This window comes from Scyliorhinus canicula, chromosome 11 (genome assembly GCF_902713615.1).
Source record: "Scyliorhinus canicula chromosome 11, sScyCan1.1, whole genome shotgun sequence".
NCBI classification, from domain to species: Eukaryota; Metazoa; Chordata; class Chondrichthyes; order Carcharhiniformes; family Scyliorhinidae; genus Scyliorhinus; species Scyliorhinus canicula.
The window spans coordinates 158239201-158252086 of NC_052156.1; the positions used below are offsets into that span (position 1 = coordinate 158239201).

The 12886-nt window shown below is 46.6% G+C and overlaps 1 protein-coding gene across 19 annotated transcripts in view; it reads right to left on the reverse strand.

Moving 5' to 3' along the window:
• celf2 (cugbp, Elav-like family member 2) overlaps nucleotides 1-12886 on the reverse strand; it is a 925307-nt gene that overhangs the window by 46522 nt on the left and 865899 nt on the right. For 15 of the 19 annotated variants that reach the window (XM_038811867.1, XM_038811866.1, XM_038811859.1 and 12 more), the window contains one exon: nucleotides 2685-2921. In XM_038811867.1, coding sequence (XP_038667795.1) covers nucleotides 2685-2921 — 237 coding nt within the window. The remainder of the gene's footprint in view (nucleotides 1-2684; nucleotides 2922-12886) is intronic. The other 4 variants (XM_038811864.1, XM_038811875.1, XM_038811874.1 and 1 more) reach the window with 1 other exon arrangement.

Consider the following 12886-nt stretch of genomic DNA (forward strand, 5'->3'; position numbering starts at 1 on the left):
TGATTGAGGTGAATAGCATTCAGGAGATTCTTGTTAAGTATGAGGGTGAAAAGATTAGGAAGATAGATTGGCAAAAAGGTGGCGAGGGGAGGTTTTTGCAGAGTTTAAACATCTAGTATGGATCAGTTGAGCCAAATGGGCTGTGCGCTCTATGGTTGGATGTGAATACGAGGATTACAGTGTGAGCTATAGAAGGAATCTCTGTGAACTTCGAGCAGCTTTCAATCATCACTTCAACCCAGTGATAATTTGCTGCTTCCCACCAGGGCGTTATCACTGACGTTTGGGGGAAATAAATAGGGGGGGGGGGGGGGGGGGGGGCAAAGGAACCTGGTTCGCCAAGAGCAGCAAACATCCAGGACAGCTTCAGCAAACCCAAAGGAAAACATTTTGCAGGGCTACGGATCCCTCTTCCAAAGAGCCGACACAGACACAATAGTCAAACAGCTTCCTTCTGCGCTGTAATGAAAGTGCCCTTCCCTGCCGGAGATCCAGGCAGCAGCTGCAGCCACTTGGGCAAGTGTCCCAGAGACTCCAGTGTATAAACAGCTACAGTTCCACAGCAGGCAGCCTTCCCCCCAACTCCAATCTCATTTACATTGGCTGCAAAAATAAGCTGTATGTAGTGACACCACTATCCCAGACAAGAATGGAGAGGATTCTGTAATTTCCCCCGTTAGTCACGCCTGGAAATGACACTACTGCAATTGATTGGGATTGATTTAACACCCACACAATCTGTATTATGTGACTATCCTCCACTTTCTGCATTTTGCCACAGAAATCGCTGCGCTTTGTCTGGGAGAGTTTCAGTCTTTATTTAGAGTTCTGTTCGCTGCAGTTTCTGGAGGCTCTTTTAAAATAGAATCTGTAGGGGGCGGCATGGTGGTGCAGTGGTTAGCACTGATGCCTCACGGCACCAAGGACCTGGGTGCGATCCCAGCCCGGGTCACTCTCCACGTGGAGTTTGCACATTCTCCCTGTGTCTGCGTGGGTCGCATCCCCACAAACCAAAGATGTGCAGGGTAGGTGGATTGGCCACGCTCAATTGTCCCTTAATTGGAAAAAAAATTGGGTACTCTAAATGTATTTTTAAAAAATAGACTCTGTAGACTGTTTGCTGTACTGTGCTGTTTAAAACGGCTGCTTTCTTCCCAGTGTTTGCGTGGGTGCCCCACAACCTGTAGATGTGCAGGGTAAAAGGCGGCATGTGGCACAGTGGTTAGCACTGGGACTGTGGCGTTGAGGACCCGGGTTCAAATCACGGCCCTGGGTCGCTGTCCATGTGGAGTTTTCACATTCTCCCCATGTCTGCCTGGGATTCACCCCCACAACCCAAAGATGTGCAGGGTAGGTGGATTGGCCACACTAAATTGCCCCTTAATTGAAAAAAAAAAAATTGGGTACCCTAAATTTATTTTAAAGAAGGCTGTTTTCTGAGTCAATAAACTTTCCTATAAATTGGACTGTTTGCTGCAAGTCCTGCTGATACAGGTGCCTTCAAACCACCCCTCCCAGCCGCCTCCAACTCCCTGGCTAACGCAGTTGCATCAATAGACACTATATACAATAAAAACTTGCATTCATCAAACCTCTTTCACATTCTCAACATGTCGCATCGTGCTTTGCAGCCAGTAAATTACTTTTACAGGCCAGTCACTATTGCTGAGTAGCCAAGCAAAGCTCATCTTCTCTACACAGCAAGGTTCCATAAATACCAGCAACTGATGGCGATAAACCTTAACCCATACAACATGCCTGCTCTTTTTCAAGTAGCACCATAGAAATTATTTTGATATCGAACGAAGCAGACTGCCTGTGGCAGTGTTGCAGTCCCTCGTGTGACAAATCCGGGGCTCATCAATTTGCATCTTTCAGCTGTGGCTGGTACCCCAACACAGACTCAGATGGTTGAGGGTTCAAGCCCCATTCCAGAGACTCACCCACATAATCTACCTAGGCTGGCACTTCCAGTGCAATACTGAGGGAGCTCTGCACCATTATTGATAACGTCTTTCAGAGCCGATGCATAAGTGAGACACAGTCTGTCCCCCAATATGGCAGGCTCCTCAGCACTATTTCGAATAAGAGTTGCAGAGTTATCCTCAGTTCTGTCAAATATTCTTGGTTCAACCAACATTCAAAAGCTAACCATCTGGTCATCATCTCATTGCTGATTGTGGCGGGAGCTCGCTTTGCCTATGTCACAAGAGTGACCACACTTCAGAAATTGCGTAACTCTGGCTGTGAAGCACTTTGGAACATCTTGAAGTCATGAAAGCTGCTACTAAAATGCAAGCCTGTCATTATTGCCCCTTTTTGAAGTCGGAAGCATTTCTGGATCTTCCGCGGGCTTTACGGTACACTGATTCGACTGTATCGCGTATCTGCTCCTTGGATCCAGAAAAACAGGAATAGAAAATTGGGGGAAGAAATCAAACAGTGCCTAAAGGGGGAAGAATAGAACTGTGATGCTTGTAAAGTCGAGTTCTCAACAAAAACCACAATGGAAAATGTGAGACTCGCTGATAATATTTCAACATTTTCCCACTGTACAGAGGATACTTTGTCCCCTAGGCCCTTCCCAGAAGGGAGTTAAGTTATTGACATCCAATTCACATCCTCCCCACCCCCCACCCCCACTTATGCTGCATCAAGAAAGAAATAAATAAAAAAAGACTGACTGTATGCATGTTTTGGGGTACGAAAACTTCTTTTGTTCCAATTTCGCCACTGTTCTTGGATCCCCAATGACCACTTACAGCCAGGTACTGTGGTCCTAGGGCACCCAGGCCTGTGAGGTTTCCCCATGTCGCGGTGTTGAGCTGTTGCATCTGCTGGGCCAGTTGCTGCTGCAGGCGCCTCTGCTCCTTGTCTTTCTGAGTGTCAGCAAACTTCACCACAATCGGCGACGAGCAGCCCTGTTGCAGACAGAGGCACATGGGTTAGGATTGAGTTAGGAGGCAAAAGTCCAAGGTTTGATGTATCGCTCATGCCCGCTGCTTATTTTTTTTACAAACAAAAAGGTTTTACCTCTTCGATTTTCTCTCCACCACCTCTTCTCCTGAAGTTACGCATTTACTAATATTTTTGTGATTGCCTGCGAGTTTAAGTCACCATTTTCAAGCCAGGTTTCTTACCCACACACTGAATTCTATCACGTTGTGATCACTCTCCCCGAGAGGATTCACTGCCATGAGATCATGAATTAATCTTGTCGCACTATACATTGTGAGCTCTAGAATAGCCTATTCCCTAGTTGGTGCTATAATGCCCCCATGGCTCTAGCTGGGGTTACAGTTCCATCCACAGATACTGGCAACGTTTTTCCATCTCGTTCCTACGTTTTTTCATTTTTCACACACGAGATGAGGCAATAAGATTCAGCAGGCTTTCAGCTGTGAGCACCATTGCCTGATAGCCAAACTCAGCACTTTCCAACAAAAGTCAATGGCTTGTAATCTGGCACAGGAAGTCTGTCTGAATCTCACTCCTCGCTCCCCCACCATCACCTCTCTATTCAACCCATTTTTTTACAAACCATATCAACATCGAAAGTGTACTAAAGATTACACAGTATTAAAAGGTTTAATTGAGTCTCCTTCCGGCTCCGTTGCATGAAGCCTCTTATTAACAAGCCATATTTGCCTCTCAGATCAGATTAGAAAGGTAATGAGTAAGAATTTTAATACATCCCCTCTCAGAGAGGCAAAGGATGCCAAATCAAATCCCTGAAATAATTAAAGATTCGAACATTTGCTTTTTTCCCCCCCCCCAATGATGCCCTGCTCAAAACCTTTGCAGCTCCATTTTTAAACGGTGCTTCCTGAAATATTTACCTGACGCAGGCAATAACAGAATTCCCACCCTCTGAAAGGTGACAGGAAGAGTTTGAGGTGAATTACACATCAACTCGTTCACCAGTGGAAGAAATCTTAGTTGATTTCCTCTCATTGTGTGAAAGCAAATCTCCTAACCCTGACAAATGTATTAGTCACTGATCATTATTTTTTTAAAAAGCCATCATGCAATATTTACAATGTTATTTATTCCCTACATTGTTCTGGTGACCTGACAGTGTTGAACTGTATGGAGTTATGGCTTCCCCATGTCCCCCTCTTTCACTATGCTTCAGTCCTCATTGTTTCATGTGTGATTCAACATGGTGACCAATTCCAGCCGAGAAACGTAAGGGAGGTGCTGGTGAAATTCAAGAGCAGGGGTTGGGGCTCCATCCACAGCCTCAAGACCAGCCCAGAGTCTGATAATACTGGCTCGATAGAAATCTCTGCGGAAAACTGCTGGAAAGCCCCGAACAAGACCCATGGTCATTCTGGAGTTGACACGTGTGCAGACACAATCTCTAGCAGAGGCAGAAAAAAGCCGGGAGAAAATGAGTCCCAGGAAGGTGGGACAAAAGGGCTAAAATACAGAACAGGCCTGGACTATCTGGATCGATTGGTCACCCTAGAACATGGTGAGGAATGGCATCTTATTTGATCAATCGGGAGGTTGGTTAGCTCAGTTGGCTGGATAGTTGGTTTGTTGGATGCAGGGCGAAGTTTCCTGCTCAGCCTTGCCCCTCACCTGAGGTGTGGTGACCCTCAGCTTCAATCACGTCTCTCTCTCACACAAAGGGGATGCTCATGGTCCCTCTGCGCCAATGGTGACTTTCATTCGATCAACCCTGGTGATGATCCCAAACCCATCTCCATCCCAGTATTCAGAGATGCAAGTATCCCAACCGGATCATTGGATAATCCATCAGTTCACACCACAGGCACCAACTGCAACAACCCATCAGTTGAAAGATCCCACAACAAAAGCTGGACCTTGCTCCCTGAATGTCTTAAGACAATTTTTTACATCGGAGGACTATATGACCCTGGACCTATGGAGTTGAGATATTGGTTGTCTTCCTAAATGCAAAGTTTTTGACGTGCAAGGAATGGACAAAATTGCAACATCACTAGGGACCCTTGCTATCCCAGTCCTGTTCCAAATGTTTGCAACCCCCTGTGTCAAATCTCCTTATTTCTCACTCAAACTCAGAAGCAACTGCCACCGAGCACAGTGCAGGAAATGTAGGAGCGTTGATTTGATGGAGAGATCACAATTGAAAAACCAGGAAACATTTGTTTTCCCAGAGTGGGAGGAAAGATCCTTGAGAAGAGAGCATGTGCTAGAAATTGGGCCTTGTGCGCAGCAAGGCTCCCAGGCCGAATTTTTCCCACCCAATCAGCACCTCGGTTTCACCTGCCGCCGCTGTAGGTGTCTTTCAGGCATTCTGAGTAGCCATCTAAAATCAGGCCTTTTTAAAATATTGGTTAGGGGCCTAACATATGTTGAAGGACCCCTTAAGTAAAGGCAGTGACCCAACATTTCGGCATTGACAATAAGCCAGCAGTTTGCGCTGGCGTGCCAGACACCAGCAAGATGTGCAGAGAATAGGGCAGCATAGTGGCGCAGTGGTTAGCACTGGGACTACGGCGCTGAGGACCCGGGTTTGAATCCCGGCCCTGGGTTACTGTCCGTGTGGAGTTTGCACGTTCTCCCCGTGTCTACGTGGGTTTCACTCCCACAACCCAGAAGATGTGCAGGTTAGGTGGATTGGTCATGCTAAATTGCCCCTTAATTGGAAAGAAAAATAATAATTGGGTATGTTAAATTTATTTAAAAAAAGATGTGCAGAGAATATTGATCAGGCCCAATTTTAGGCCGTGCTCCAGTCTCTTGGTTTAGGACCTGTGCTATTTCACGCAGGTAGGCCAGAAAAAATTCTAACCTGTGAGTCAAAGGCATGTTGAGGAGCTCAGGGCTTCTCTCTCACCATCTTTCTCTAGTTACTTTAACCTTCCTTTTAAAAAAAAACACAAGGGCAGCGAAAGCACCAACACACAGTCATTTGAACGGAAAAAAACCCCAAGAAGCCTTCAGCACGACAGCACCTAGGCCATCATGATCACTATGGAAACAGATGGTTCATGCTTTCCCAAAGAAGTGAGTTGCAAAATTTCCTGAAGATAAATGCTGTATCTATTTGGGGATTGTTGGGGCCCATCAGAAGTCGTCCCACGGGATGCAAGCAGCCTGACTGTTGTGGCGGCCTTTGCATTAATGAGCAAAAGTTGCCACGTGACATTCCCCCTGTTAAAAGCTAATTAAACACAAAGTGAAACTCTGAGAGGTTGCATTCGATGCATTAGAACGCTGAAGTATATTAAACATAAACAGGAGAAAATGGGGGCTTTATAAGCATCAGGGAAGCAAATTAAGATGGCTTTCAGCACCTACCTAATAAAATAGATCAATGATTAACAAATTCCATGTTTAAGAAAATATTCTGCCTCATCACGCACAGATCTAGATGGTGGGTAAATGGTCATTGGTAATTTAAATTCAAGGCAGAGTTGGGACTTAATTCCCTCTGTGCACTATGTTTATTTCAAACAAATGGGTTAATGGGTTGCAGTTAAATATCACAGGTAGCAATTTGGCTCCCAGATGTTAACCACTTCGAGGAAGTTAACCCTTGCATACCAAAAGTCCAACTCTGCTGTTGTTACAAAACGGATTGGGGCTCCTGGTTATACACACATGATGTGGGTTGCTCCCCACCCCGTGTGTGTGTGTGTGTGTGTGTGTGTGTGGGAGGGGGGGGGGGGGGGGGGAGTACCACCTGATGAGAGCTCTGGTGGGCAACATCAGCTAGCCAGACCTGCCTGGACAGCTGCATCAGCTGGAAAGGCACCATATGTAAGATGCATTCACTCTCCCCCCCCCCCCATGGCATCTTGATTAGAGGGGCAGGGATCACCTTGCTCAGGATTAGGATAAGAGACCCCCCCCCTCCCCAGGATTAGTGGGGAGGTGAACTCCAGCATAATCAGGTGCTGTCTAATTCGAGCCTTTGGCTACCATGATACATGCTCCAGATGCTCTAAGGAAATGACCGGTGGTCATGAACTTTGCACCAAGCAATCCATGAAGGACGTTGAAACTGGAAGGAAAAAGGAGCCTTGTCAATCTGACTCTAGCTCCCATCTAGTGATCCATTCACTAACTTGTTAGTTGCTCTGTGCTTCTTTCCTGTTGTCCAGGGCAGGTAGCTAATCCCCAAGCCTCTGCTGATATTTACTCCCTGGAGACTCAGCTCTTTCAGCCAAATCTATTTAAATTATGCCAACTCCTCCTCTATCTTCCATGACATTGCTTAGCAAGTTCTGGAGACCGGCAGTAACAGACCAAACCCTGTTAACTTCTAAACTGTCCAGGACAATTGGCAAGTTGTAAATTTCAGGTTCCAGGCCAATAACAGGTTCTCTCGTCATTCGAGATTGTTTTGCATTCGTAACAAACAAATCCATTGGTGGTGATCTCTCAGGAGTCACTGGAGGCAGGAAGGGTCCCAGTGGACTGGAAAGTGGCTAATGTAACACCACTGTTTAAGAAGGGAGGGGAGCAGAAGACGGGAAATTATAGGCCGGTTAACCTGGCTTCGGTCATTGGTACGATTTTAGGAGTCCATTATTAAAGATGAGATTGTGGAGTACTTGGAAGTGCATGATAAAATAGGACTGAGTCAGCACGGCTTTGTCAAAGGGAGGTCATGTCTGACAAATCTGGTTAGAGTTTTTTGAGGAGGCAACAAGGCAGTTAGACAAAGGAGAACCAGTGGACGTGATTTATTTAGAAGGCCTTTGACAAGGTGCCGTATAGGAGATTGTTAAGTAAGTTAAGAGCCCATGGTGTTAAGGGTAGGATCCTGGCATGGATAGAGCATTGACTAACTGGCAGAAGGCAGAGAGTGGGGATAAAGCGATCTTTGTCAGGATGGCAGCCAGGGGCAGCACGGTGGCGCAGTGGTTAGCATTTCTGCCTACGGCACTGAGGACCCGGGTTCAAATCCTGGCCCTGGGTCACTGTCCGTGTGGAGTTTGCACATTCTCCCCGTGTCTGCGTGGGTTTCATCCCCACAACCCAAAGATGTGCAGGATAGGTAGATTGGCCACTCTAAATTGCCCCTTAATTGGAAAAAATAAGTACTCTAAATTTATTTTTAAAAAAAGGATGGCAGCCAGTGACTAGTGGTGTGCCTCAGGGGTCGGTGCTGGGACCACAACTTTTCACAATATACATTAATGATCTGGAAGAAGGAACTGAAGTCACTGTTCCTAAGTTTGCAGATGATACAAAGATCTGTAGAGGGACAGGTAGTATTGAGGAAGCAAGGGGGCTGCAGAAGGACAGGCCAGGAGAGTGGGCAATGAAGTGGCAAATGAAATACAATGTGGAGAAGTGTGAGGTTATGCACTTTGGAAGGAGGAATTTAGGCATAGACTATTTTCGAAATGAGGAAATGCTTAGGAAATCAGAAGCACAAAGAGACTTGGGAGTCTGTGTTCATGATTCTCTTAAGGTTATCGTGCAGGTTCAGTCGGCAGTTAAGAAGGCAAATGCAATGTTAGCATTCATGTCAAGAGGGCTAGAATACAAGACCAGGGATGTACTTTTGAAGCTGTCTAAGGCTCTGGTCAGACCCCATTTGGAGTATTGTGAGCAGTTTTGGGGCCCGGATCTATGGAAGGATGTGCTGGCCTTGGAAAGGGTCCAGAGGAGGTTCACAAGAATGATCCCTGTGACGTCCGGTGTGACAGATCCACAAGGCTTTTATGTACAAAGCTGAGCCACCTATCTCATTAACTGCAGCAGTTTGTGATGCATCAAATCTGCCCTATTTATATTACAGGGTGGATCAGGCAGCAGAGAGGGGCAGTGCATGTGCAAAATCTCTTCATGAACATCGTTTTGCCAGTCCAGCTGAGCACCTTTCCTGATGTTCTGCGCAGATCAGAAATAACGTCAGCAGACTGCCCCCCCAACAGCTACACTCCGAACTGACAAGCCTAACCTTTGTACTGCAAGAACTCTTACCCCTTCGGGAAACCAACCTGCCAGTCTCGGACTATTTCTTCCCAAACGTTTTGGGGGGGGGGGGGGGAAGAGAATTTCCCAATCATTCCAAGCCTTCTCGGCTTCAACTTCTGCATGCCAGCCTTTAGCCACATTCACGTGGTCAGCTCCAAGAAGGCTTTCTGGCACATTCGTGAACTTCATCAAGACCTCTGGCTCTCTCGACCATTCCTCAGTCTTTGCGCAATCTTTCTTGGGGCAGTTTTTAAGTAGTGGGTCCAGCGCTTTCCCTCTTGTCACATCTTTCACTCGCATCACTGAAATCGATCAACTTCAGCCCCTAGTGTTCCTCCTTGAACCAAGGTCCTTCAGAACAACGTCATCCTCACGTTGTAGACAAGCATACAACAGTGGCCATTCCCTCAGAGCCATTGCTTGTGTAAATGGGAGTGTTCAGTTTTTAATAGTTCCCAAGGAATGAAGATTGCTGCGATATGGCATTGTACATTTTTCTGTTGTTTTTATTTTGATAAATATCAATGAAATTTTAACCACAAACAATATTGAAAGATACTGTTATTTTGAGTTAGCATGCCCCTCACACTCAGGCTTGCTTATTTGTTACATTTGGGAATTCCAATCCACAGATATTTTCAGTCTCCACCTGCCAGGAACTTGTCATGCAAATTTTCCTTCCCTTGCATCTAATTTTCCTCCTTCCCCTTCCATGTCTCAGCACTACCAAAGGACAACTTCAAGAACAGGGATACAGATTCCCCATAGCGTTTCTTCCCTGCTCCCCACCCCACACCAAGAGCTACGGGAACTGCTAACATTGTCCCTCTCCTGCACTTTGACCCCCCCTCACTGTTTTATTCTTCTGCCCTGAAGGCACCGATTCCATGGGTACTCCAAGATGTTCAACACCTCACCCCAAATAGCCTTCCTTTATGTGAAAGACTAGGTGGCGAGAGCCAATTGTCTATTCAACCGGCACATCTGAAATGGATTCTTTTTTCCTGATGCATGCACCCTCAGAAGACGTGATTGGACAGATCAAGAATGGGAATAATGATGGATGATTTCCCCCCCCCGGCCCAGTGCCAGCCTGGGGCCGAAATGAAGCAACTAGACATAGGCCACAATTGATTCCCTCTGACCTGCACAACACAGTTAAATATCATAGCGAATGAAATTTGAACTGAGGATCCGCTAGGTCAACTTCAAACATTCCATCTTAGCAGCTGTTTCCCCGAATGATATTGGGTCTTTTGCTCTTCACAGTACATAGCACATTTCCAGGTCGACTGGGGGGGGGGGGGGGGGGGGGGGGGGGGGGGGAATATTTCCAGCAGAGAACACTTGACAAAAGGGGTTACTACATTTCTCCAATTAAGAATAATGGCTGTGGGAGAGTACTTAGAGGATTTTAATTTCCCTGATATTCTGGGACACAAATAATTGACATCGTCTCCAAAGGGAAAAAACACAATCACACGTTATATATTAATGAAAGGCTATGCAAATCCACACAGAAACACAGGCCGCAGCTTGTCGAGACATCCTTTAGCATTGCCGTCATCTAAATGGAGAACATTGACTCAGGATTCTTTTATTTACATTCGGAAATAAGGCAATTTATTCAGGGGCACAGCTTGTATTAAACCTCTCCTGAAATTAATGTAAGAGTAACAATTGTTTATGTAACAGCGTCATATTGATTTGACATTGGGGGCTATTAGTTTAACAAATTAGTTTAAACTGGAACTCCCCCGTCTCTCATTTTAATGGGAGACATTGTCAACCAACATGGCTTTTGCCACGTGTAATTTAAAACAAATAATGACTCACTGGCCGGATTATTTATTTACCCACTAGCTCTACTAAAATGTTCCACGTCACAGGCCTCTCCCATGTCGGGAAAATCACAAAATGGTTATAGCACAGGAGGTGGCCGTTCACTCAGTCACGTCTGTGTTGGCTTTCTGCCTGACTAAATTCACCTAGTCCCACTCCCCAGCCTTTATCCAGTCATCCTTCAAATGTTTCTGCTTCAGATAGTTATTCAATTCTCTCTTGACAGCACTGATGGAATTGGCCTCCACCACGCTCTCAGGAAGTGCATTCCAGTCCCCAATGGTATGCTGGGTGAATAAGTTTCTCTCCATGTCCCCATTGCTTCTTTTGCCCATCACCTTAAGCTGATGTCCTCTGGTTCTCCATTCCTCTACCAACAGGAATAGTTTCTCTCCATCCTCTCAGTCTAAAGGTAAAGGCGCCATCGTCCCAGATGACCACCGGCTGCTTTCCCCTCTGAGATGGGGCGGGGGGGGGGGGGGGGGGGGGGGGGGGCTGACTGGTGGTGATTTTACCGGAGGATCACCGCACCTCAGGCGAGGGGCAAGGTTAAGAAGGTGGGGGCTTCGTGAATAACCTCAGTCTAGAAGGAGGGAATGGAACCTAGTGGCAAGCCTCTTAATGCCAACCTGCAGCGGCTCACCAATGGGCGGATGTCCAGCCCTTTATCTTTGGGTTTTTTTAAAATTTAGATTACCCAATTATTTTTTCCAATTAAGGGGCAGTTTTTTAGCGTGGCCAATCCACCTACTCTGCACATTTTTGGGTTGTGGGGGCGAAACCCACGCAGACACAGGGAGAATGTGCAAACTCCACACGGACAGTGACCCAGAGCCGGGATCGAACCTGGGACCTCAGCGCCGTGAGGCGGTTGTGCTAACCACTAGGCCACCGTGCTGCCCCTATCTTTGGGTTTTGATGGTGTGTGAGGCGAGACCCTTGATCGCAGGCAAAGGGAGTTCCTGATCGCAGGCGTTGGGAGCCACTCTCCTCTAAGCTTCTGATTTCTGGGAAATGTCGGAGCCAGGCTTCCGATCTCAGGCCTTCTCGGTGCCCAGCCGGTGCTGGCCATGAGTGAAGTTAGCTTTGAGAGACTGGTTCCAGGGATCAGGGGCTGCAGTTTAGAACATAGACAGAACATAGAACATAGAACAGTACAGCACAGAACAGGCCCTTCGGCCCTCGATGTTGTGCCGAGTATTGTCCAAGGTCAAGCTATCCCACTCCGTCATTCTGGTGTGCTCCATGTGCCTATCCAATAACCGCTTGAAAGTTGCTAAAGTACCCAACTCCACTATCACAGCAGGCAGTCCATTCCACACCCCAACCACTCTCTGAGTAAAGAACCTACCTCGGACATCCCTCCTATATCTCCCACCCTGAATCTTATACTTATGCCCCCTTGTAACAGCTACATCCACCCGAGGAAATAGTCTCTGAACGTCCACTCTATCTATCCCCCTCATCATCTTATAAACCTCTATTAAGTCGCCTCTCATCCTCCTCCGCTCCAAAGAGAAAAGCCCTAGCTCCCTCAACCTTTCCTCATAAGACCTATCCTGCAAACCAGGCAGCATCCTGGTAAATCTCCTTTGCACCCTTTCCAATGCTTCCACATCCTTCCTATAATGAGGTGACCAGAACTGCACACAATACTCCAAATGTGGTCTCACCAGAGTCATGTATAGTTGCAGCATAACCCCGCGGCTCTTAAACTCAAGCCCCCTGTTAATAAACGCTAACACACTATAAGCCTTCTTCACGGCTCTATCCACTTGAGTGGCAACCTTCAGAGATCTGTGGACATGAACCCAAAGATCTCTCTGTTCCTCCACATTCCTCAGAACCCTGCCGTTGACACTGTAATCCGCATTCAATTTTTTTCTACCAAAATGAATCACCTCGCACTTATCAGGGTTAAACTCCATCTGCCACTTTTCGGCCCAGCTCTGGATGGTCTCCAGTCTGAAAATTTCCATCCACCACCACCCTTTGTCTTCTATGTGATAGCCAGTTACTTATCTAATTGGCCAAATTCCCCTCTATCCCACATCTCCTTACTTTCTTCATGAGCCGACCAGGGGGAACCTTATCAAACCCCTTACTAAAATCCATG